This window comes from Acanthopagrus latus, chromosome 18 (assembly GCF_904848185.1).
Source record: "Acanthopagrus latus isolate v.2019 chromosome 18, fAcaLat1.1, whole genome shotgun sequence".
Taxonomy (NCBI): Eukaryota; Metazoa; Chordata; class Actinopteri; order Spariformes; family Sparidae; genus Acanthopagrus; species Acanthopagrus latus.
Genome location: NC_051056.1, coordinates 19,300,695 through 19,326,870, shown reverse-complemented (window position 1 = coordinate 19,326,870; position 26,176 = coordinate 19,300,695). Strand labels below are relative to the sequence as shown.

The window sequence follows — 26,176 nt, the reverse complement described above, 5'->3', positions numbered from 1 at the left end:
GTCTCTCTGAGCAGGCTTTTCTTTTGATGAGCACAGCTTGGGGAAAATGAAAGAAATGGAGGACAAGAGAGGTGGCTGCTGGACCACGAATAACAGAGGGGGGGTTTCCATGGCAACACCTGCTGATGGGGCCAATAGCATGGATGTGACATCACATCAGCTCAAGATTGCGTCTGCGTTCACCAGACAGAAGCTGATTTGCGGCATGGCATGAATATTGAGAAAAGCATGGAGCATGAAAACATGAAAACATTCACATTACGTGAACATTTAAAATTGTGTGTTTCCTATTCTGATTTAAAAAATGTTTTTAATGTTTCACTGGCCAGTGAGGTCGCTGAGGGACTCAACCTGCATACATATCGGGACCGTGAGTGGCAGACTGCTCAGCTGTGTCTGAAGAGGGAGTTCAGGTCAGACCTAGTCCCAACATTGATTTATTGATTTCTCTTCTGACGGAACCTAATTAGACACTCCTACTTGTGTAAGCCTGAGACTTTGCTGAAACCATTTCAAGCCCCAAAACAATTTGTCCACATGAGTAAAGTTACGTTTTCATGTGAAATTGTAAGAATCATCAAAGAAAAAATATCTCTTTACACAGTGGGCAAGGAAAAATGGGTGTCTCACTATACAGAGAGCAGAGATTCGTCTGCAAATTTGGATGAATTTTAAAACTTATGTACATCGTGTTTTATGCAAAAGACCTTGTCATGTGCAAAAAATTGGTCCAGCCCAGTGATAGGCCACACGGTCCGCTCATACTCTGCCAAAATAAGGCAATGAATTATGGTCTCACAGGTGGTCCAGAAAATGGTTGTCCATAACAAGGCAATATCTAGGCCGACTGTATATTACTTGTCGACAGCTGGCCCTATTCTGAGATAAAATGATCATAATACAAATCACTTTTAAATATAAATCAATGTTAATCACAGCTGAAATGCTCCTTAGGTATGTAAATACATTCACAATTGGCACAGCAGCCAGAGTGACACTTTGTTTTCTTTTGGCCCATGGCCCCCCCATTAGGTTTCAGTTTTGGCCCTCTGAGGAACAATGTTTGAGCACCGTTGCGTTAAAGTATACAAATGGAGATACTGGGATGTGTTAACAGATGACAGTGAGATTAGTTTTAAGTATACCCATAACTAAAGCCACACAACACTCATATGACCTGTAGCTTTTATGAAATCCATCTTTCATTAACTGGCATTGTTTTTGTTAACTGTGCAAGAATAAAACATATCTGTATCTAACTCAGGCTTTAGGGTGGCAGTTCACGCAATCGGAGTGTCTCAAACCACACACACCTCTTCACCAGCACTGATATCAGGCTCTCTAATACTGCCACCTGTTGGTACAAGAAGCAACACTGAACAACACACTGCAAAGAGCAGACTCATCTCTCCATCAGCTCTGCTCCTGTGCCTTCTGGTCTCTTTCAAACAGCCATAATGGTCCTCTAGTACAAGTTGTAATTGGTCCCACACCCCCCCTGCTGTGCTCCCTCAACAGGAGCTGATGCCTAAAAAAAAAAAAAAAAAAAAATGTTTTGGGACTTGCATCAAATTTTAGTTACCATGGAGATGATTCAATATTCATACATTTTGGTAACACATACAGCAAGTAAGCCAGGGAGCTGTTTTTTTCCCCTCCTAAAATACACTCATAAATACCAGACAAAAGAAAAATGAAAAAATATTAATTAGCATAATTTCATGTAGAGGACACAGAACAAAGCCTGCCAGCTCATGTGATTTTATAGTGCTTTCAGATGGTTAATTACAGCTCAAGACAATAGACACAAAAGATCCATTAAATCCAACTGCAGCAGAGTAGAGCCAAAATGGCTGAAAAGAGGACTAAGCCTACACCAAGGTTAATGTTAAGGACAAATAAGTGGAGAAAGAAAACAGGGCTGTGAACCTCCTGACTGCTGTCATCTCAGTAGAGACAGACCACATGTTGGTTAACGTCTTCTGAAACACATGATGTGAACCGTGCTCTTGTTTTAGATCTCGGGACAAAAGGCGAGGAAGGATTTAATGCCAGAGTTGCTCTCACAAAGTAGACTATTTGTATTTCTGCTGTGAGAGCAAAGTGTTCACAGTTTGATACAGATGTGTCAGATGGCCAAGCACCTCTGTGAAAGGGGCTCCTGACAAAGAGAAACTCCATGCTATGTGACAGTTCCAGAAGAATTTACATGTAAAAAAAAAACATTAGGAAAGAGAGAAAAAAAGTCTCCCTGCTGCAAATTAGTCAGCCTCTCTGCGTGTAATTTCTTGCACTGTTTGTTCTGCTGTGCCTTGAAGATTTCATATCTTGTTCTGCCACGCGGGTGTATAATTGTAAACTCTTTACTCTCTCACTCTCGCCTTTCAATTAGTCTCTCTCTCTCTCTCTCTCTCCATGTACAATGTAAGTGCTTGTCATCTTCTTGTGGAAATAAAGCAAGTTGACAGCTGAGCAGGAGTGGATCAGCTTGTTATTGTTTCTCCTGTCACTCATGAAAAGGTTGGCATTTAGAGCCACTCACATGTTTTCTGTCTGTCAGCGACAGTTTTTTTAAACCATTACTTGACCTTGGATTGGCTTTTGTTCGTGCATGTTTGTATAATTTTTTTTTGTAGAATCTGATTGCTTATGGCCAAGACTTGAAATCAAAACAGCACAAATGACTAATCATTTTATTGTCAAAAATCTCAAAACACATACGTTACACTCACACTGAACTGGTGTCTAGGTAACTGACAAACCCCAACAGTTCTACATGGCTACACACACAGCTTTAGTTTTTTTCTCAAGAAAGCACACAAATTCACCAGACAAATCCTCGGTATTAAGGGGAACACAAACATACATATTTAGGGTAGAACAGGGATTGATAAGTGGCCAATTCACTTATTGTAGCCAACATCTTCATTTGAATCACTTACATTTGCAAAATGTTCATAAAAATTATACAAATTGTAAAAAGAATCAAATCTGTGACTTGTCACAGGTAAAGTGTTGATGTTAAATTAAGCAAAATATGTGTCAAATCCCTTTTGTGATGCTGATTCTCTGTTTGACTCTGGTCAGTTGTTCCTGATGTGTCTTCACTTCTTCTTATTCACAATATTGTTGCAAATCCAGTTCATGCCATCCTGTTTGGGGGGAAATGAAAGTCAAACTCAAGCTCTACAGTTTGAAGAGCGTAAATAGTCAAAACCATGAAACTTATAAGGTAAAGAGAGGTTGGTGATAGAAAAAAAGTCTGATTTTCAGCACAGTATAGTACAGCAGGAAAAGCAGGGACAACGTTCATATGGCTAATTAGGCTCCGTCAGAGGAGAAATCAATAAATCAATGTTGCGGCTAGGTCTGACCTGAACTCCCTCCCCAGACACAGCTGAGCAGGCCTGAATCTGCCACTCACGGTCCCGGTATGTATGCAGGTTGAGTCCCTCGGCGATCTCACTGGCCGGTGACGCTGTGGCCAGATCCTGCTTATTGGCAAAGATGAGCACTGGAACGCCCTTTAGATTCTCCTCGTCGATCAGCTCAGACAGCTCCTGCACACATGAGATTTTTGTTAGGTTATTGACTTTTCTTTAAAAACTAAACAAAGATTTTCATCTATATTGTTGTTCAGATTCATACCATTTGTGTCTCAATAATAAAATGTTTACATGCTTAAATGTTCAAAAAACAAATGTTTCTGTCTGAACGCTCTGTTTTGGTGCCTGTCCCTTTAAGGCGCTCCCACTGAGAAACCAGACTGTTCTGGTTGGTCAGCTCTCACAGGCCTGAACACAAATGGTGTTTTTGCATTTACAGCCATGCTGGGGGTTGACAATGTGTTGCTGTGACATCACAATGTTACTGAAGTCCCAACAGCTCGTTTAAGGGCACAGTTTGTGTTGTGTTGTGTTGTGTTGTGTGTATTTCTCAGTGGAATGATTATTTGACACTTTCACAGTTTCTGTATAGCCGGAAATCTCACTTTGTACAATATGTGACCTTTAATTAACTTCAGGTAATTTTGATATGGTGCCTTTCAGAGTGTATTTGTGTGCAAAAACGACAACAGTGCATCAAGCTCACCAGTCCCGTCTCTTCAAACCGCTTCTTGTCTGCACTGTCAATGACGTAAATCTGAAACAACAAAGACATAAGAGTAAAATATGCTGAAACGTAAACAAAGATTAAAAAAATATATATTTTGGGCTTCAACATTTGCATTCTGCATATATAGACTTAAAGGTGTCTGTGATTCTTTCAGTACACAGCTGCTCCTGTACAATACAGTAGCGTTAACTGAAAATATAAGATACAGTTGTCAACCTTTCAAAAAATTTCCACAAAATACAGTTTTACAAAATACTTCAATCAACATAAATTATGGTGTATAAGTATAGTATAGCATACTGAGTATAAACAATCTGAATCAACTTATTGTGTGTAAGTGTATTTAAGTATTATTATAATTTAATGTGAAGGATTTTTCTGGCTCCACATGGCTTTTTGTGTTGTCCACTTGCAGATGGACAATAAAGCAAATGTTCCTCCAGAAATTGTTTCATTTAAATGGCTTTATTCTTAGTGTATTCACTCACCAAGAGGTCTGTATGTTCCAGATACTTTTTCCAGAAGGGCCTGATCTTCCTCTGTCCTCCGATGTCCCACACATTAAGTTTCATGCCATGTGAGGCCACGCTCTTTATGTTGAAACCCTGATGTGAAACACAAACCTGGAGTCACTGGGCTGCACATCATTGCCTTTAAATTAACAGAGTTACATTAAGCAGCACCTGGAAAGCCTTGCTAACGGTTATGAAGCAATTCATTAAGCTGCATTGTACTCGAGCGCAGGTGTGTGTGTGTGTGTGTGTGTGTGTGTGTGTGTGTGTGTGTGTGTGTGTTAAATTAATCACTGTTTGGTTACTCCTCTTTGTAACCTTATTACATATCAGCAGGAGTGCAACGTGCTCTGGGTGTTTACGAGGAAATGGTCACTGTGTTAATCCGCCGCCGTTGCTCATAACGCGGCTCCTTTTGGTTTCAGACGGTGAGGTTGTATAACAACTTTATCCTGAGGGTCAGTTAAAGGAGCAAATCTGAGGATAAGAGTGGAAGGATCAAGTGCAGTGTATGTGTTTATGTGTCAGGTCTCATTTAGCTGCGTGGTGATTATTTCTGGGCCATACTGGACTACATCCTCTCTGTCTGGTGTTCGATGAGCCGTCACACTCGTCCGGGACCTGGCAGTACATCTGCTCTGTGTCTCTATGTCTTGCAAGAGTAATGCGAGTGTATGAGAGGTTAGATAACCACATCAAAAGAGGTCGATAAAAAACACCGCTAGGCAATGTGTTGGGAGCATGCAAATCAGGAAGTCCACACATACAGTACAAAAGGATCATCTATACATCCTCAGAATATGATTTTACTGATGAGTGGGTGAAGCGTGTGAACTGCAAGACCAATCATTTCATTTCAGAGTGTGTCAGGAAAGCAAAGGTCATCTGAATCCCATTACTTCGAGCAAGAGCGTGCACTGGTCCAGCTGGTCTCATGAGATTAAATTCAATCCCCTTGCCTTTTTTTTTTTATAATTCTGGGTTACACTGACATGAAAATACTAAATATCTTTTGAAAAGCCTCATTCATAGAGGAGATATCCATCTCTGGGAAAAAAAGGGATTTTGATTCAGTGACAGCAGGCAAATTGCATCGGTCTACAAAGAGCAGTAATTTGTTTGTTAACAAAATATTGGTGTAATATTCCTGGCAGATGCACACTGATGATTATCTAAAGTACACTTAATGATGAACATCATGTCGTAAAGTGCCTCAGCTGTTCAGGATAAGATGATTTGATGAAAATGAAAAACACAAAAACATCAACTGCAAGCATGTTAGGCTGGGATTGTGGATTGTGGCATTTGTTGTGAGTTTCTGATGTTTAACAGTTAAACTCCTCTCATCCTTAAACAGCAGCACAGTTTGGACTATTGTCATTTTTGTCTTTTTGAGTGTGATTCTAAGTCACCTGCGTTGGTGTGATTGTATTCACATCCTCGGAGGCGAGGCTCTTCAGCAGGGTGGTCTTGCCGGCGTTGTCCAATCCCAGGAGCACTATCCTGACCTCTTGCTCTGTGGATCCCTTCAGTTTCTCAATGACGGAGAGTAAGCCCTGCTGGATAGAGGAGTGGAGGGGACGTGGAAGGACACGGAAGACCATCAAATATTAAGCTGTACTTCTATTCAGGGGTGATTCATTTTTAGAATATTTTGGCTTAGAAACAGCTATTTTTGACATTATGATCTCAAACAGAGTTTTTTAGACACTCTTTACAACTTCACACTGATCCCACTGTCCTCTTTCTGACATGACGTCAAAGCTCCCCTTACATATAGCAGCACTGACACAGATCCGAACCCCACAGCTCCACCCACAAACCCACCTAGCTCCAGCCCATCCCTTTCCGGCCCCCATTCTGTAATATTTAATCTGTTGATTTATTTAGAAAAGCACCGGCGTTGACTCGGGCTCCATTCATATAATGGTTCACCGTTTAATGTGATTAGCCTGGAGACAGGTTGCACAACCAGCAGACTGCCACACTGCTTGACAAGAGGCACTGTAGCTTTAAATATCTGATTCAAGGTGATATGTAACTGTACATGTGAGGGCATCAGGAGGTTAAACATATATGTATAATCACTAAATCAACTCTATTTTCAAAGCTTGGCAGTTTAGATCATCAATAAATATCACATGCAGAACAGAACATAACTACTGTAAAACATACTAGTCCACACTTCTGGAGTTATAACCAGCTGTGAGTACATTAATTGTCAAACAAAATGTCACATTTGGTTCCCTCACATCAGATCACTTACCTTTTGAGCTTCTCCCATGGTGGCTTGTTTCCTGTTGGCTTGGCTGGAGGGCTGCAGCTACATTCTCCAGTGAAGCTCACACAGGTGTGTTAGCTATCCAGGTCACCCAGGTTAGCTATTCACAGAAGGTACCAGCACTCCCCTGTATGTTCCCCCTCTTCTTCCTCTGTAAACTCGAGCGAGTTAAGTGCTATATGTGTATGTGATAGTAACGTCTACCTGGGCGTCAATTGCTCCTCATTGCGCCGTGGAGTTAGCGGGCAGGAAGAGGGGGAGGGTGGATGGGGCCGGGATTAGGAGGCCAGAATTAGCCCTAGTCACCCATGCAAAGGCCACCACATTCACCCTCCCCCTTCCTCTGTCCAACCCTCCATCTCCACTTTGCACTGGCTTTACCTGGATTATCCCTCAGCCACCTGCTATAGGAGGAAACTGAATAAACAGTCCTTCCTGACACACTCGCACACCAAAATAGGAGAAAAGTTTGCCATATGGCTGAAGGGAGGAAATGCTGATAATACAGAAAAAAAACACAAACACTCAGTGTGAGGCCTGGCAGTGTACATAGAGCTTAACACAAACTTTGAAAGATTATATCATGTTGAACCGGGGAACCTATTATTTATATGTTCATAAGTCAACTCTCAAATCCTCACATCCATCCATCTTTTGGAGAAGAGTGGATAGCATTAACATCTCACATATCCATTACATGCAAGCTGCGGTAAAGCTGCTCTGTGTGGCTCTTCTGTGGTGTGCCTCCTGTGAGTAGAGCATTCAGTGGGATTAGTTGGAGCACGCCTGTCCTGTGCCTGGATTAAAACATTTCTAGGCTCTTTTCCTCAACTGAACAGGCTTTTCTGCTCAGTGGGCGTGGCTACCCTGAGCACTGTGCTAAACAATGGATCCACCCTGCTGTACATAAGCCCTTAACCTCACCTGATCGAACACACTTAGCCTACAAGAGAGAGATTAATAGAGGGTTTATTTCTACAGCAAATAATACAACAGCAAGTAATAATATATCTGCCAACAATATATCTGTTTAGTACATCTGAATATGATGAACTGGTGCTTATTTAGGAATCTCTTGGTGTGATTGGAGCTGGACTGCTACTCTGTGCAGCCTGTGCTCTCTGCCTCATCCTCTCTTTGTGTTTAACTGCAGAGAGAAAGAGGAAGAGAAGTGTCACACTTGATATGATGCTCAGAGAAAATTCAAATGTAATTCTAAGATTAGCAATATGCAAAAATTAAGGGAGTAGATTGAGGTTCTGTGTAATATGTTTAAAGAGCTAGATGAGGAGGATAAAGTGACTCTCTTTACTGTCAATATGTAAATACTTGCTAGAGTCTGCTGCCATCAGCAGCAGTTAGTTTAGCTTAGCATAAAGACAGGGGAAAACAACTAGCCTGGTAAAAATGTCTTTGACTGTGTACCCATGTCCACACTCACAGACTTTGAGGTGCGTTCATAACATTTGTAGCCAAAATTTGTATAGAGAAAAGGTTCTCTATATTTCATGCATTTCTGTAGAATGTTTATGTTCATTTGGTATCGATAAGAAATATCAATATAAAATTCTTAAAAGAAATAAATGCTAAAATTATATAAATACAAACTCAACTGTCAACTCAATGTGTGAACAGATTAAACTCAGTGTCAAGTGTCAATAATCTTGTTAACACGTTGTAAAATCCACCTCATTCACAATAAAACTGACCAAGTCTTGGTTTCTCTTTCCAGAATAACCTCTGGTTAGTTGAAATAAATCCTCACATTAAGCTATATGTGCTGTTTTCATTCGCGGTTGATGCCTGACCCTCAGCAGTTACAGTTACTTTGTTGACATGCAGCCCCCCATTTGTTTGGCGTGACCTTCAAATTTTGTCCATATTTTACACTTGATTCATTGTATTTATGCGAAATAACACTTTTTTTCTTTTACAGTTATTAGCAGAAACTCTGATTTAATTTGACTCATATTTGCCTTTAAAATTAATAAACTAATACTGTATGGTAGGCTATAATGTGATTTGCCTTTCAATGACTAATGATGAATGAAAGTTTAATGATTTTTTTGTCGGGAACTTTTTTTCTTACTTTTTTTAAAAACAAAAAATAAAGTCCATAACTTTTTAAGAAATGATAAATGTCTGTATCTGCATTGATACATTTGTATCAAATAATCAGTACTACATGGAATTTAAAAAGTTCCCTACTTTACAATATTTCTTATTCAAACACTGACCAGGAGAGGTCAATTTAGTTCAGGGCTTAGGGAATTAGGTGGGATATTGTGATCAGTCTTATGCGTTCAAAATCACTTCCTCGTTAACCCGTTCACTAAACCGTACATAATACATGCTCAATAGTTTAATATTCAACTACGAGGAGTTAATTTCAGATTTGGGACTTTTGCATCTATCAACTGAATTGTGGGATTGTTAGCAGAAATGAGTGTACACATCATTGTAATATTCATTGTGGAAATGTGAGGGCAATGTACAAAGGACACATTAATACATACACTATACAATTATAATACACTATATTGTAAGTATGGAGTGATTCTGGACACAGACTATTTCTTTAACTTTGTGACCCAGGCCAGCCCAGTTTCCACATTTCCAGTCTTTGTGCTAAGCTAGAGTGGCAGCGAGACATCACATGGTTATCACATTTTAATGTATCAAGAAAGCCAATTGGGCTTATTTTATTTCCAATAATATAGAGTATATGAAAAATGTTATTTGTACACCATGGAGTCACACAGACACACAATCATCATCATCATCATTTGCATCACTAAAGAAGATGTATTTGAGAAAGAAGCAGCGCATCATTTCATTATTGTTCCGTCCCTCCTATATCAGGCCCCTGTGCTGTCTAATACCAAAGACGACCAGAGCTGGAACTCTTACCGTTGTCTCTTTTCAGCTTGAACTTCATAGCCATCCCCATAATCACAACCAGGACCAGAGCACCAACACCACAAACCACCAAGATCACCACACTGTTGTCTGGATGGGCAAAGAGTTACAATGGCAAAAACACAGACACTAAGGACACGTGCCATGAGGGGTCAGAGGTGTGCGTTTCTTCATTAATAGCTTCAAAGCCATTATATGTTTCTGCTTTTTCACTTTCAAATCAGAAAATGTAAATTGCACTATTTAAGCCTCGGGTTACTCAGTCAAAAAGCACATCAATAAAGCAAAGTTAATCTGTGGATATCTGAAATAAAGTGGGTGATGTCTACTTACCGTTTACAGTGACATCGTGTGGCAGAGACTTAAAAGTGCCACAAAGGCTCGTCACAGAGCAGGAATATTTGCCTGACTGACGCAACGTCACTTTTTGGAGAACCAGCTTGCTTCCATTTCCACGTTCTTCAATTTTGTTCTTATCCTTCGTCCATTCAAACATCAGATTGAGATTGGGAAGGTCATGGCAACATGTTAGAGTGATTTCTTCACCCGCATTTGCCACAGATCCACTGCTGTTGACAAAGACCTTAAAGTCTGATGGGCAGAGTGAAAATATATATAAAGAGGTAACAGTGTTAAGTAATCAGGTAGTTAAAGTTTCAGTGCACTGCCACAGACAAGGATATGGTTACAGGTTACCTTTGGTGCAGTTGGATGTAGTCACTGGACGTAGTAGAGGATAGTAAACATGGAAAGGAATGAATACAGTCACAATATACAAGAGGGGATATCAATACAAAACATTGCAGCGATTCACAAGGTTCATTTTAAGAAACAGAAATAATGTGCAATAAACCCTCATCCAACACAACACAGTCAATTACTGTTTCTTGAGTACCGAATGTAAAATTCATTGGATTTATCTCCAGGTAAACAAATGAAATACAAGATATCACAAACCATTGAAGCACTGTGCTGTAGTGTTGCAGAGCGGACAAGAATCTAGAGGGATCATAGAGATACAAGGAACAGCGTTAAAAAAAAAAAAAAAATCAAATCAAACACAAAGTGTTCAGGTACATTTGCTGCTACATAATATTTCCAGTTGTAGTCTATAAATGGAGAGCGAGGTTTCGGTTGATTTCTTTTTGCTTTTTTGTTTTACCTGCTAAAGTTTGTCCTTTGATATTACATTTCAGGCACTGGACAGGTACACAGACAGAGCCAACTGCAGCTAAAATAAAGAACAGATGATGTGTAAAAATGTGTAGAGTTCACCAGGCATATGTATTGATAAAGAATAAACAATACATATGAATATATTAAGACTGTCATGAAATGTCATCAGAATTGTAGACTTTGATACAGGAACTACACTCAATATCTCTTTTGATACCACAGCCAAAAAAGAAAATAAAAAGGCCGAGGCACACAAAATAACAACCTGCAACCTGGTGGACAGACTGTCACAACTGTACCTACAGTAACATGACTGAAATATTACTCAATTACAAGTAAAACCACTGGTATCAAAATAATACCTGAGTAAAAGTACTCTTCACAAACACTTCTCAGTGTACATTTTAACAGTTTATAGTTGTTAGATGTATTTTCAATAGCGCCATTCAGTAAGAGAAATACTAAAGAAATGACTTGATTACAGAAATCTGAGTAGTTGTAATCAGTTACTTCCACCACAGATGAAAAACTACAATAACTACACATTGGTTATAATGTTCCTATCTGTGCAGCCTGGGGTTAAAACATCTGATTGTAAAGCAGCGTTATTTTTTTTGCTTTAGTACCTTAATCAATAGCAAATGCAGTTATCACTTTAAACTCATATCTAACTAACAATACTTCTGACAACCTTCATATACTGAAACATTTCAAGTGGCTCCTTACCTATGAGAAGATGACCAAGCAAAACATACAGAGGTATCTCCCTCATAACTATTCTCTGTTGGAAGAGGCTTATATCATTAAATTGCTTTGGCTACAGAGTAAGTTAACAGTAGTAACAGTAGAATGAAACTAATGAACGTCAATAATATACGTCTAAAAAGATAAATGCTAACAACATTTAAACAAATTGTGAGTAGAAACTGTCATTAATAGTTTGAACATGAGGTATCAAATTATAATGCAGAAATGTTTTTATTTTTACCTGTGGTGGTGTTGTCTCCTCACGCACAGAGCTAAAGGAGGACTGCTCTGCTTTGCCTAACCTGACAGTGTTTGCATCAGGAAAGGCACGGTAGAATGATTATAAACAGTGATAGCCATGCAAATAAATTCATTCCAGGAACTTTATGCCACAAACAAGCCTGATGTTTGCATGTTTTGTATACTGGAGCGATGGAAACGGCAACAGTTAGGGATGAGTAATGTTGAGGTTAAACTTATACACAGTTGAGAAGAAGACAGAGGGACAGACACTGGATCATAAAGAGACGGAGTTATAGATGTTATTAGCAAACAGTGGTTTATTTATGCAAACCATCCACTGTCCTTACACACACCATGAAATGTCACACTGCGCACACAATGTTCGAGGTCAAAGTGACAGAATTTCAAGAATGGTTGCTCTAAAAATACAATATTATCTTTGTCCACATTTATCTGTGCAGTGGCCAGCAGAGAGTGCTGCAGATCCTCTTAAATCTTAACACTTCTCAAGTTCAGGGTCATGGGGAACTGGAGCCTGTCCTGGTATGCACTGGAAAAGAGACAGGGTGCACAGTGGACAGATTGCAAAAACACAAACACTATCAGTACAATCACACTCCTCATGGCCAAACAAAAACAGAGCTCCAGGAAAAAAAGCAAAAAACAAAACACAGACACATAGAAATAACTGGTCTTAGATTGAATTTACCACAAAGTCATCTTACTCTTTCATCAAATATAATGCACAGTAATAAAGAAACAGGTCGGCCAGTTTTGTTTTACCATAAATTTGTGTTTCCTGTTTCCTTAACCTAAACCAGACCTCACCTAAACCTCAACAACCTAACACCCCCCAGCCCCCCCGATACGAAACCATAACCTCGTCAAAGACTTTGTGAAAAAAATGAAGGGCAGCAGCATGTAAAAGATAGATCCAGACAAAAGAAAAGTCTGATATATCCTGACTTCCTGTTAACACTTTGTTATTAGTAATCATACTAATTTAATCTGCATTTGAAGGAAATATCAAGATGTCAAATATCAATAACTTGATGAAGTAGTCTACATGAGCGAGAAGAAACTCACACTTTGAACTTTGAGTGTTGGGCAATACCTGCAAACAAGATCTTTTCATGGTGACTCATGACATCAACATTAAGCTCTTTGTACACTTTGGGTTATGAAATCTAATTCATTTTGAACTGTTTGAGCAGTTCATGATCAATGGAATCAACCTACCAGATAACATTGTACCAAACAGGCTTCTGTCATTGATCTCTTAATGGCTTATTTAGTGCAAGGCTGATCAATACCTACATGCCAAATACTCAATACATGACAGGATGGTTGTGTCTCTACAACTAATATCAACAAAATCTCTGCAGCTTCAGCTGTAACGTTACTCTAATGCAAACATTAGTATTAGCATTCTGGCATGCTAATACTAATGTTAGCATGTGACAAACTACTATAACATGCTAGCATTAATATTAACATGATTCAGTGATAGGTTTAGCATGCTGGACACGTCAACCTGTTTACAAGGTAAGAGTTATCATAAAAAAACAACAACATATGAAGCAAGTGTTAGCATGCTAAAGCTAATCATTAGCATACTAACGCCCCAGACATGGTGTAAAACGTCAACATCTTTACGTCCGAGCTAGGCTACATAGTGCTTAACTCTCTGGACAATAGTGTCAAAAAGTGCTGCTATTAGGTACCAAAAACGTTTTGCTTTCATTTTGGTTTACCGTCTCCCTGTATTTGTGTATGAGGGCTAAACTGAGCTGCTAATGAAGAATATTTTGTGTCTGAACTTAAGTTCATAAACAATGTTGATATTATGTTGAATATGCTGTACTTACCAGGAGCCATGGCAGGAAAAGACAGGAGGGAAGCTGGTGACAAATGTCCGCTTGGTTAATTGATCATATTTATAATGACACGTAAAAAAAACGGCACAGTTTATTAAAACGTCCTCCTTCACCTGCGCACTAGGCTTGTGCGCATGTCAGGACTCGGCTAACAGGTAAGATGGCCGCAACCGTTAATGAACTCTGACCTGTGAACTCCCGGCCCTGCTCTTCACCTCTCTCCCTCTCTTTCTCTCTCTGTCTGTCTGTCTCGACCCGCTGTGAGTTGGTTACACTAAAGATGGTCGCTCTCAGAGGGTTTTGTAACAGGTTCTCCCACCTGGCCAAACTCGCAGCGCAAAGGAAATACCGGATATATGACAAATGGTGCGCCATAACCACTGTCATCATGGCGGACAAGAAGGTACGAGAGAGCAGTTAATTAGTTTATACACCTGCATGTGTGTTTGATAACGTTTGACACTGCAGTAAGGAGAGCACTCAAATGTCACTACTTGCACACACCACTTGAAGGTTGTTAAAGCCCACTGAGGCAATGTGATATTGATTATGATTGATTGTTGCTTTAGTTGCATGCAGAGTGATGCAAAACGATCTGCTTTTGAGGTGTGTGAACCAAACCTCATGAAAATCTGCACACAGGTTATTTTTGAAGTGTAAAGTCAGACATTTTAATTTAAAGCCTGTTATTGTCTCAGAGATGTAAAGAAAATGACTCCTCAATCGCCATGGGTGGGGCTGCAGTTAATATGAGAAGTATTCATGGTGATGCGCAAAACATATTAGTATGGTATCACACGATTAGCATAATAGATATCATGATTAGCTTAGAATTCAATATTATACATGACATTAATCTTTATAGCACGGTACACCTTGAAAACTGTATATTGCTGCACTTTTGTTATGTGGGAGGGACATGCTTATGTTGACTGTGTGACTTTAAAGTCTACACGAGTTCTTGTCCATAGAGCACCTCTAACAAACTTGATTCTGGGACCTAGAAGCACCACAACATAATGTTTTTTATTATATATATATATATATATATATATATATATATATATATATATATATATATATATATATATATATATATATATATATATATATATATATATATATATATATATATATATATATATATATATATATATATATATATATATATATATATATGTATATATATATATATATATATATGTGTGTCAGTAAAAAAAAACTGAAAATCAGGAGGAGGCTGTTTGCTTTCTATTTTGTATGCCTGACTAAGTAAAACTTAGAAGAGACGTGTGACGTGTTTTTAAAGAAAGAAAATCCTTCTCGGATGCAGCATTGTTGCTGCAAAGTTGCTATCAAGATCATATAATGGTTGTAAGCTGTGTCTAGTGACTACATCAAAAGTGGAATGAGTGCGTTCGTCTTGTCTCTGTTCCCACATCACAGTGTTTCTCAAGACGTAGGCCGAGAGCAGTTTGATCATAGTAACCATACTTCCTCTTTTGTGGCTTGTTGCTATGGCAAGACTTCCCTTCCAGGCAGGAAGTGACAGGAAGACCCAAGTGATGGGTTTGTGTGTGTGTGTGTATGAAGTGTGTGCATCATGTTTGGGTGGAGCACTTCACTGTGTCCCCTGACGGAGTGCATTTCGTGTTAAGACTTAAACTTGTAGTCTGGTGTCCGGGCCGCCATGGCGAAGAACTGCAATAACCTCGGCATTCCCGTAAGCCACATGGTGAGTCGACAACACTCTTGTTGGGTCCGGTTCAGTTCTGCAGCTTTGGATCTAGTGGTTTGTCCGTTCAGGCGTACTTGTATTTAAAATGACTACACTGGAGCTCAGTGTGCTGTGTAATGAATACCTTTTTTAAAAGTTTTGTCCTTGTAATCATTTGGTACAACGCAAATGTCTTTTTAACATTTTGACCGCCTTTTTCAGTCTGCTTTTTAAACTGCACTCACACTATTGCATTGACACCCTGGCCGGAGAACCAGGAGTACACGACAGAGCAGTTTTCTTGCGTCACCTTGTATCGTCTGTCCCGACTCCTCAGCAGTACCAGAACAAAACCCGGCTGTGTGGCTACAGTTGGTAGCTTCTGAAAACAGACCGGGCCTGCCTGAGTCAGAAGCGGAAGCCGAGCCATGCCTGTTTGCCAATCTGTCATGTGTAGGCTGAGTTGGCTTTGGTGTACTCCGCGCAAGACCCTTACAATGATAAAACTGTCTCAGATCTGCAGGAGGTGTGAAAGTGTATATTAAGATGTATTTCGCAGAGGAGACCTAACTGCTGCTATGGTCTTAAAAAAAGGTGCCCTGAGTGATTTGTGTTTTTTGTGTGTGTGATCAGAAATGTTCCTGCATCAGTTGCATCTTGTCTCTCCTTGAAAGAATTGCGGAGAGTCCTTTTGATATTGTTTGCGATGTATGTGAATGAGTTGGACAGTGATGAATCATTTGCTTTCTTTACTTTGGTTCGTGTGTGTGAGTGTGTGGGCCTCTCTTGAGGGGTGTATTCGTGAGGCACTGACATGTTGTGTTTTTGGAGCAAGACTTTGAGCAGCAGAGCAAAAAAGTTGAAGAGGTGGAGCCACAGTGGCGCTCACACCTGCAGAAACAACCAGCCCTTATCAACCTTATATGGGCAAAGTTTGTCATTTGCCAAGAGCTGTCATCTTTGAGCTGTTTGTCGAGAGCAGAATTGCACTTGAGTTAAACTTTCACTTTGCATGGATTGCAATTCTCACATGCATCTTATAGTCTCACTGGCAACAACATTGTGGATACGTTCCTCTTGGTTTCTTATTAGAATAAGTGTTGAATAGCTCTATATTCCAATGGTCAGGACAGATAGCAGGATCCTTCTTTTTACTGCTGCATCTGTCTATTATCTCTGAAGGTTCATGTGGTGCAGAGAGGTGAGAAGGGATTGCTATATGTAAAATGGACAGGAAGTTAGCTTTAAACAAATGACAAACGCGTAACATCGGTTTCAAGACAGCGACGGCGATTTGACCATTTTAGATTGTGATCAGTCTTGAAAGCACACACTGTCTACTTTTTGGCTAATAGCAGAGACTGTGGTATGTAATGTCGTTGCTTATCAAACTATACATAACCTCATTGAAAAAATGAATTTACACTGTATGAACCAAATTTAGAGAGATGTTAACAACAAGATACTTCACATAGGCAATGTATAAAAAAATGTAACAATGCAATTTGCGTTATAGCTAGCAGCATGTTGGACGAAGAACTTGCGCCCCAAGAAAAACATTTCATTAATACAATATAATGTTTCAGTGGTGCAAATGAGAAATTTAGGGGCTTTTTCATGTCTGGTTATAGACTTCTAGGTATTTTCAGATTGCCCAGGTCTAATTGTAAGACATTTCACAAAGACAACCCCCAGATCTTAAATTATCAGGAACATTGAAGACTATAGAGGTTTCTACAACTGAGGAAGCTGCATGTGTATGAATGCCGAAGTTTGGATGTTGAGCACAGATCAATTTACAATGCAAACGCAATTTTAAAAGTGAAAAAACTGCCTGGGCAAATGACAAACAAGCAGAAGTGATTTAAGTCGAGATAATTTGTAGAACACTGAACTCAGATGAAGCCACTTGATATGTGACACAATATTCTCCATCCGGTGGAAACAAAACCCTTCAGATCACTTGTTTGTCTGTGCGCATTTAGATTTTTAGTTTAAATGTTGAAGGCAGTTGCCCTCGTTAAGCTAAATTGCAGTGAAGGTGTGTCAACTGTTAACGATGACATTGCTACTCTCAGGTTTATGTTCATAAACTTCACACCCAGAACTACCCAAACTGCACAGTTTGGGTAGGCTGCTAGTCACAGGACTGTAGACAGACAAACATGTTCTCAGTTCACACCTCTGGGCTGTGTTATAGTTGGAACCGGCATGTGTGGGCTGTGAGGGGTGGGAACTGAAGCACCCAGGGGAGAACCAGACCAACAAGAGAAGATCTAATAACCCACATGAAAAGGCCATCACTGTGCCAACCCCAAGTCATTTTGTCAATATATGTTGATTCTTGAGCAGCTATTACGTGTGAATGTAATTCTTATAAGTTAAAATACAGGATTTTTTCTGAGATTCGCTTAAAACAGAACCAGTAAACCAGATGAACCCCTTATCTGAAATACCTCCCTGGGGGGATTTTTGATCAAAATCTTGGTACTTTGATATTTGAGTTGCATACAAACACAGCTGTCTGCACAGGTCTGCGTTCAAGTGGTCTGCCCAGTTCTTTGGCAGCATTTATGAATGTGGAAATGCTCAAATTGAAACGTAGAGAACGTCGACAAGATGTGACTTTTTGTGAGCTCTGAAAGCTGAATGAGAGCCATTGTCATCAGTGTCACAACCACTTCCTGTGAAAACAGCCTTGACTGATTGCACTACATTGTCACAGAGGGGAAAAAAACAGAAAGCAAAACACATGCAGCTGGCGTTCACATCTCACTTCCTAAATGTATGCCTGCCAGTGTGCGCCTGAAAATATGTATGTAGCTTCTGTATGAGTACTGTTTGAGTATGCTGTGCTACAGACTTTGTAAAGCTGCCACTGTTATATTTAAATGATCTGAAAATCCCCACATTTGTGTCATCAGATTTTTGGTCCATGGTTTACCCTTGATTGCCACATCTGCGACAATAAGAATTTAAACACAGTTTCTCAATCAAGAATTTTTTCATAGGAACTATTAATTGATACCATAGTAGTCTATGAAAGCCTCAATGAGGTGTGTCCCATCTCATCAGACTTTTTTTTTATGTTTCTGTCTTTATTCACAGAGCCAGGCGGTGTCAGATGGAGGTAAGCATGAAAACCCCACGTTTCTAAGAACTCAACATGTCTGTGCAGGAAACAATCTGATTCAGTCTCGTTCTGTCATGCTTTCTGCGCTGATAAATGGGTGTGTTTGTGCCTGGATGTGTTTTAGAGTTGAACATGTCTGCGCGGGGCTGTGGAGGCAGCAGCTCCAGTCTTCCAGGGACTCCAGGCGGAGAGGCCAGCCCTGCCAACAGTGTGCTGAGCTGGGCCGTCTCATTTGAGAAGCTGTTGGCGGATCCCCATGGAGTCCAACACTTTACGGTGAGACGCACTCAGTATTATTTTTCTTCTGTCATTTTCAACAAGTTCAGGAATACTTAAAGTGTTAAGGTGTGGCATATATGTGAGTGTGCGTGTGTTACTCCACAGTCCTTCTTGAGGTCTGAGGTGAGTGCGGAGAACATTTTATTCTGGCAGGCTTGTGAGAAGTTCAGGAAAATCCCAGCCACCTCCCTGGGTGAGGTATGGTGACATCTTTTACCTCTTCACACAGTGAATCATTTTATGTGTTAATTGTGACGAATTGTGCTGCTGTGTTGTGTTTTACACTGTGTCAACTCACTTCACTGTTTTATTTCCCTGACAAGATGTTGAATGTTTACAGTGAGGAAAACTGTATTTTAACACTTTCTTTTTGTTTTGCTTCTATTATATTACAATATTGTGAATCATGTGTAGGCTTAGTTGGCAAGGCTAATAGATCAACAATTTATTGAGTATTATACATTTTCTATTGATGAAAATAGTTTTTCAACCATCCTTTTTTAAGTTGTTTGGCCTCTTTCACACTTTTATAGCATTAAATGCTATAATCTTCCCTCAAGGCAGAATTATTGTTCAGCTAAGAAATTTATAAAAGGAAGTGCCGAAATTGACAGGCTTCTTTACATTCCACATATCAGCCTAGTTTCTGCGGTTGCTCAGCTTTCTGGCAAATGAATTGCCTTATTGATTGTATGACTCGTGGTGTGGATACTTAAGAATGGTTGATTTGATTCTTTGTATGCCCAACAAGAAAAGACACCAAGCCAGTGTATCAATGTATACACGCTGAATGATAGCTGTTGTATTTTATAGCTGAAAGCAGCAGCTCGCTCCATCTATGACACCTACCTGTCTGACAGCGCTCCCTACTCTGTCAACATCGATGACACCGCCAAGACGGAGGAGAAGGACCTGGAACAACCCACACCTGACATGTTCAACAAGGCTCAAGCGCAGGTCTGTCCGGAGTCCGCAGTCCCTCAGCTCAGTGATACAATGTTGTTGGTGTCTTGTCTGACTGTGTATACCGCTGGTCCCTGCTTTGTGTCAGATATTTAAACTGATGAAGATGGACAGCTACAGGCGCTTTGTGCGCTCTCCTCTTTACCAGAGCTGCACCTTGGCAAGTGTAGAAGGCAAACCTCTACCTCAGCCGGCCCGCTTGGGATCCTGGGAGGACGTGGTTACCAGAAGCCCCTCGCTCAGTGACAAGAAGGTGGAGTTGAAATGGAATCGGGGGGGCACGGAAAGGAAAAACATGTGATCTGATCTTATTCTAATTTAGCTGTTTTGGCATTTTTTCATTGCTGTCTCAAACAGAACAAGACGTCAGACTCCAACAGCTTGCCAGGTGGAAAGAGTGCCTCGGAGAAGCAGCGCCAGAAAAGAGGATCCTGGGGAGGTAGTGCCTGTCAAATGGCTGATCTTGTACTTCTAAGTTATGTCTTGATGTAAATCATGTGACTTAATTTCTCCCTGGCCTTCTCACCTGCTTACTTCACATTGGTAGATGCATCCAACATCCATGGCTTAGTCCCTGGAAAAGAGCTGCATATGTCAGTGAAGTCAAGCAGCAGTGTGGAGCTCGGCTCCCTCTACAGGCAGATAGAGGTCAGTGCATTTATGACAATAGGGTTTGGAGCTGGTGCTGGCTTATAGGAAATAGATGTTAAAGTTTTCTGATTACAGAAGCACATATGGATAAGAGAAAGTATTCTTCAAGGTGACAAATCTTACAGTTTGGATCTAAGTTTTTTTGACTCTTCCTCATCTGTGATGCAGAACGGCAGATCGAGTCCCCGGTCTCCAGAGCAGGGTGGTGGAGGTGTGGGTAGGCTAGGGGTGGAAGGGGGCTACTGCTGCGTCTACCTGCCTGATGGCAGTGCCTCTCTAGCCCCCACACGTAATGGCCAACCCATCAAAGACATGCTGGCCAGCTTGTGTGAGAAGAGGGGATTCCCGCTGAAAGATGTCATCATCTATCTTCACGGCAAAGACAAGGTGAGCGTTCAGCTGCTCTGTGTACAGCTGCAGCGACAGCTTTTAAACCATGAAGCTGTTCAAAAATAACTTGGTGCACACTTGTTTTGCAACAGGCAGTATGATAAATATGACTACGCTCTTCCTGTTCTAACATCCTCTCAACCTCTCACTCCCTCTTTTCATCTCTGCAACACTGTGAAACTTATTTCATGGTCAATGCTGACGTCTCTGAGAGCAACTCTCTGATACCTTGTTGCTCCCTCTACAGCAACCCTTGTCACTGGACCAGGACTGCTCTGTACTGAGAGATCAGCAGGTCTCTCTCGAGCTCAGGGTGACGTTTGCGTGAGTCAACTGTGTCACTTCCTTTTTTTTTTTTTTTCCTGTCTTTGTCACCCTAGCAGGCTTTCACACCCACATCCCCACTTCAGCATGCCACTTGTCACCATGTCAGAGGAAAGTCCTTGTATTAACATCACACTTAGAGACTGACTGTCCCTGCAGCAATCCTTTTAATCATAGTTTTCATCGCATGCATTATCAAAGTTTGATTTCCTGATGTAAGAAGATATAACTGGGTGACAGATTGTAACGGTGCCATTTTGCAGTATATCATTACAGCTTGCTGCACTTGACTCAGTTTTACATCTGACTTTGTGAGGTACCTATTTAAATTTATGTGTGTGTTTCAGACTGGAGATTGCCTTCACTGGAAAAACAGTGGGGATCATGGTGAAGTCCAGTAAGACGCTGCAGGAAGCCCTCTCTGCTGTGCTCCAGAAACACCACCTCAAGCAGCAAGAGGCGCTGGTCACCATGGTTAGTGTCTGTATTAATGAATGAGATCATCTTCTGAAGCCTGTGCTTGAGTGCTTCCTCAGATAAACTAAAACGATACTATCAGAGTGTGCTTACTAAAATCTGACTGTCATAATCTTGTATTTCCATCAAGTAAATTTACATTGATGGCTCTACTTCTCATTCAAGCAGCAGACTTGTATGACACTTTTAAATGTGACACTTTTAAAAAAAAATGAATTCTGTCCGTCTGTCCTGTAAGCACTTCTCTATCTTCTCTGCCTGCAGCAGCTGTTGCGAGGCAACAGTTTACACGTCAGTGTGCATGTTAATATTTATATAAAATCTGTAATTTTAATGCGACCACTCGAAACTGAATGTGTTACACTATTCCCTAGGTGCTGAAGTTGGATTACACCATTTTAGTAATCCATTCATGTGTATTTTCTTTGTGCCATGTATCACTTTTGTTGGGTCTTGAGGCTTCATCTCTGCAAAACTGTTGAGCTGATTATATTTCAGACTGAAGTCCTCCATGTCTTACTTTTGTTTTAGGTTGGAAGCGATGAGACTGTGAACATGACCGGCACTGTGTTCAGACTGGCCAATAAGACGCTACGGCTCGAAAGAGCTAAAGGTTAAAATTCTTGAACTTTTTTAAAAACCCAATGAATTTGTTTAAAGGTGCAATATGCCAGAATTGGCCTTTTTGAATTAAAAAAACTCAGAACAGATATGGTGCAGCATAGCACAAGAGCAACACCTAACTAGCTTACTGCTGCCAGCTGTAGCTGCCATTAGCTGCTTAGCTCAGTTAGCTATGCAGCTACATTTCTGGATTTGAGAGCTCAGAAAGTGTTCACTAGCACAAGAGGGCTGGACCAGGATGGGCTGGGGTTAGCTGGGTAGCATGCAAAACAGACCTCATACAATAATATCCTAATTATTTGTTCACATGTTGTATATAATTTGAGCGACTTTCATTGTTTACATCTAAAATTCCAACATATTGCACCTTTTTAAAAGAGAGAATGATGCGTACAAGATGCTTTATACTAGCAGCAAAAACAAGCAGCCACATTTGAAAAGAAACCTATTTGGTGACTGATTGAATGAAATGAGTTGAGAAATGAGATGAGTCCATCCCCTGTTAGTTGTCGATGATGTGGGTGATTTAATTGTAATACTTTGTTTATTCTTCTCTTGAGCCTGAACCCTGCTGAGCTTCCTATTCATTTGTCTCTTACTGGATCCTAGAAAGTGTTTCTGCATTTCTTGCCTCTCACTTGCTCTTAGCTGGCGGCAAAGTCTTTTCACTGTCCACTTTACTGACCTGGTTCTTCTGCGTCACTGTCTGCATCTTCCTTTATCCCTGCTCCGAATCCTTTGTCTATCTCTCTCTGTCTCTTCATCGTTTTCTCTGGGGTTGAAATGTCTGAGTCCATTTGTTTTGTTGAGTGCTGTGTTCACTCACCTCATTTCCCAACTGCTGAGAGGCCACAACCAACTTCACTTGGGATCAGCGCTCCCTGCCTCAGTGCCTCTCGCTGCATTTAGAAAGCCGGCAATAGATTCGATCAGAGTGCCGGTAACCCAGGAGGACCAGTTTAATTCTTGTCAAGAATATTTTATCTGGCTGATGTCAGTGTTTCACACAGTGGGGAAGTTGGGCTCTATAGCATCATCATCACTGACTGCTTTTGTACTGGATGTGGGGGTGCTGTTAGAAACTGATTTATGTCTTTGTTGGTTTGACCAGGAAGAGACGTTTCCAGAGCCAGTGGTACAGCTGCAGCCGCACAGGTGAGGCGGTGTTAATAGACATCTTGCCATCATAGCAGAAGAAAGTGACTGCTGAAAAAGTCATACAAACCCCTTTTTAATTGTAATGATTATTGCAGTATGATAAAGTGGTATGACTGACATGAGATGTTCTTTTAGTTATAAATGAAAATGTAATGAGGATGGTATGTTTTTCAAAGGTTGAGGTTGTATTTGAACAAGAGAGTGATTTTTGGCTCAACCTTCTTATTTAAGTAACAACCAAGAGGATGCTGGGATGGTTTACAACACCAGTAAAAAGTTAGAAAGCGTCAATGTTTATTTTTGGAAAGTTTAATCCTGTGTGATTCATTGAACTCTTAGTTTACAATCAAAACCGTGAAACATACATTGATAACGCCAGACTCTAATCTTGTCCCAGGTGGGAGCTGCAAGTTCAGGCGGCGTGGAGGCGAGATCATCGCTGCAGACAGATAGAGCCAGGAATCAGCCCAAGCCCAGTAAGAACCGCGACATGGATGGTAGGACATCTCAACAGTTTGGGGTTGGGCAATATGGTGATTATATATAATAGAAGAGGATACAGCTTCTTTGATTGCACCCATGAACAGTTTCTTATTCTGAAATGAGGGTTCATTGTTGAACTTAAATTGATGAATAAATAGATTCTCAAGACAAGGTCCAACACACAGGAAGTGTACCCTAACAATCCCACCATAGGGTGTTTAGGGCATTTAGAAACCTGTCTGGAGGCTTCAGTGGTATCACACGCATTTTCTCAGCAGAGGGAAAATCTTAAAATAAAAAAATTGTGATTCCATGGTGATTCCACTCGCTGAAGAAGATTGTATGATACGATCAAAAGCTCCAGAGAATACACTTTCAGTCAATTCTTTCAGCTGAATTCACACAGTGTATACTATATTATCAAGCAAATTCATATTTCAGTATTTTATCCATATAGCCCAACCCTAGTATTGTGGCCAGGACGAATTTGAACAGCGCCATTAAATGATTAATGACTATTAAATGAAACAAATTGTTATTATGGATTCATAGAATGTTCTCTACCGAAAACAAGTTTAGTCTGTTTTACCCAACTGATACTCCCAACTGTAAAATGTATCTGCCTTCCCTAGATTAATATAGAAGCATTGTTTATTCGTTTGACAAATGTCGGCATTAGCTTGATGTTTAGCGTGTGTGTGTGTGTGTGTGTGTGTGTGTGTGTGTCAGGGTTTCTGGAGATGCTGACGAAAGCTCAGGGCTGCAGGGTTGATGACCAGCGAGGCCTTTTGACCAAAGAGCAGCTGGAGGTCCCACTGTTCCTGCAGCTATCCTCAGACCAGGGTCTAGACGAGGCCAGCACCACCACCGACTCCCCCACTGCTGACTCCAAAGAAGACAAGTCGTCAGTAACTCCAAGTTCAGCTGGAGCAGCGGAGAAAACCTCTGGGTCTGGTCAATCTAAACCCAAAGACTTGAGGGAAACAGTACTTTGAAAGACTGTTGTTCAGTTGGGGTGGGAGGGGGGAGTCACAGACGCGATCAGAAACTATGACAAATGTCTCGCAACTTCATGTTACCAATCATGTCAAAGGATAGAAACTTGTTTTTTATTGAAAAATGGTCAAGCACTTTTTAAAATTGTTTACAAATAAGCTCTGAGACAGCAGTGTTCTTCCATCTCTGCTGCTGCTAGTTGGCCTCTTGAGGCAACATGTAAAGAAGAAGCAAGCATTTATAGTGTGAAACACTACACGTCTTAGTGAGAAGAATGTTTGCTATGAATTGTTTATCGTATCCAAAATGTTTGAAAAAAAAGTTTTAGCTCACCCTAAAGCCAGTGTGCTCGCTTAAATGTTCCCAGACACAGATGTGTCTGGTTTTTATGCTGTAAAGTTTGTCTCACATTGCTTTTCTCTGAACTCTAAACTAAAACATGTTTCACCACAGGACTGTCCAGAGGGAGGATCTGAAGTGTATTGCACAAAATGTTTTTCCTTTTATTTGAATTAAGATTATTGACTTTTTTTTACTAAGATGAGTTTTAAAGTATTTTTAAATTACTAATTTTTCACTCTGTGTGCTAACTTGCTGTTTTCAGGTGTGTGTTTGCAGCACTTAAAAAGCATTTTGTATGCTGTGATGCACTTTGAGAAGCCCTGGTCGAGTCCTGTTTTCCTGCCACCTCATACTACGTTTAAAGGTTCAGTTCATGAATTAGTGATGTGCTACAACAGGGAATTATTCAGATGATGTGATCATCAAAAATATCCCACAGGGTGTATCCAGAGAATTAAAGTGTTTAATAATGAAATGTAGTGATCTTGTTTGTCTGTGTTTGTCTTCGGGGGAAAATGTGAGGCTGAAGCTTTTCCTCTTCGGTGAGGATTTTCCTTGGGATGAATCACTGAGGTCAGTTTGTAGCTTGACAAACGCTACGTGATTTGATTTCATAGGAAGTGCAGCCGGACCCCGCTGTCCAAGTGGACTGCCTGTATGACTCATGCAATGTAAAGCAAGTCTGATCTGTGCCTCGTCTGTGGGCGTCAATTCAAACCAGAATTGATTACATTATCTGGTATCTTTGATACAGGAGGCATCAAACCT

General features: G+C 40.4%; 2 protein-coding genes across 8 annotated transcripts; one reads left to right on the top strand and one right to left on the bottom strand.

Moving 5' to 3' along the window:
* Positions 1-3,061: 3,061 nt before the first annotated feature.
* Positions 3,062-14,203, bottom strand: arl3l1 (ADP ribosylation factor like GTPase 3, like 1). 4 transcript variants are annotated; one of them, XM_037077029.1, is made up of 14 exons: positions 13,863-14,002; positions 11,993-12,544; positions 11,731-11,785; positions 10,991-11,059; positions 10,786-10,827; positions 10,525-10,548; positions 10,162-10,419; positions 9,820-9,918; positions 6,895-8,056; positions 6,041-6,187; positions 4,605-4,721; positions 4,093-4,143; positions 3,375-3,560; positions 3,062-3,152 (listed from the first exon to the last, which is right to left on the bottom strand). In XM_037077029.1, exons 9-14 carry the CDS (start codon positions 6,910-6,912, stop codon positions 3,105-3,107), a joined length of 567 nt encoding a protein of 188 aa, XP_036932924.1. In that variant the 5' UTR covers positions 6,913-8,056; positions 9,820-9,918; positions 10,162-10,419; positions 10,525-10,548; positions 10,786-10,827; positions 10,991-11,059; positions 11,731-11,785; positions 11,993-12,544; positions 13,863-14,002; the 3' UTR covers positions 3,062-3,104. The 4 variants fall into 4 exon arrangements, with proteins under 4 accessions (XP_036932924.1, XP_036932925.1, XP_036932923.1 ...); XM_037077030.1 differs by having other exon boundaries at positions 6,041-6,184; XM_037077027.1 differs by lacking the exons at positions 3,062-3,152; positions 3,375-3,560; positions 4,093-4,143; positions 4,605-4,721; positions 6,041-6,187 and adding an exon at positions 14,060-14,203 and having other exon boundaries at positions 7,862-8,056; positions 13,863-13,895.
* rgs14b (regulator of G protein signaling 14b) lies at positions 13,908-25,887 on the top strand. 4 transcript variants are annotated; one of them, XM_037077024.1, is made up of 16 exons: positions 13,908-14,026; positions 14,137-14,274; positions 18,697-18,718; positions 18,846-18,997; positions 19,106-19,198; positions 19,814-19,957; positions 20,052-20,216; positions 20,321-20,402; positions 20,511-20,611; positions 20,783-21,001; positions 21,252-21,328; positions 21,676-21,802; positions 22,337-22,418; positions 23,541-23,584; positions 23,985-24,084; positions 24,800-25,887. In XM_037077024.1, exons 2-16 carry the CDS (start codon positions 14,152-14,154, stop codon positions 25,063-25,065), a joined length of 1,797 nt encoding a protein of 598 aa, XP_036932919.1. In that variant the 5' UTR covers positions 13,908-14,026; positions 14,137-14,151; the 3' UTR covers positions 25,066-25,887. The 4 variants fall into 4 exon arrangements, with proteins under 4 accessions (XP_036932919.1, XP_036932920.1, XP_036932918.1 ...); XM_037077025.1 differs by lacking the exon at positions 13,908-14,026 and having other exon boundaries at positions 14,033-14,274; positions 23,985-24,063; XM_037077023.1 differs by lacking the exon at positions 13,908-14,026 and having other exon boundaries at positions 14,033-14,274.
* The last annotated feature ends 289 nt before the right edge of the window (positions 25,888-26,176 follow it).

What these genes read in the sequence shown, in the direction of transcription:
- arl3l1 (XM_037077027.1), bottom strand. Translation starts at nt 11,776, where the DNA reads ATGAGGGAGATACCTCTGTATGTTTTGCTTGGTCATCTTCTCATAG. An exon ending in TACAGCACAGTGCTTCAATG is followed by an intron (nt 10,549 to 10,785) that starts GTTTGTGATATC and finishes TACTACGTCCAG; the next exon opens with TGACTACATCCAACTGCACC. An exon ending in ACACGATGTCACTGTAAACG is followed by an intron (nt 9,919 to 10,161) that starts GTAAGTAGACAT and finishes TTGCCCATCCAG; the next exon opens with ACAACAGTGTGGTGATCTTG.
- rgs14b (XM_037077024.1), top strand. Translation starts at nt 14,152, where the DNA reads ATGGTCGCTCTCAGAGGGTTTTGTAACAGGTTCTCCCACCTGGCCAAA. An exon ending in TCAACAAGGCTCAAGCGCAG is followed by an intron (nt 19,958 to 20,051) that starts GTCTGTCCGGAG and finishes GCTTTGTGTCAG; the next exon opens with ATATTTAAACTGATGAAGAT. An exon ending in CCCTCTACAGGCAGATAGAG is followed by an intron (nt 20,612 to 20,782) that starts GTCAGTGCATTT and finishes TCTGTGATGCAG; the next exon opens with AACGGCAGATCGAGTCCCCG.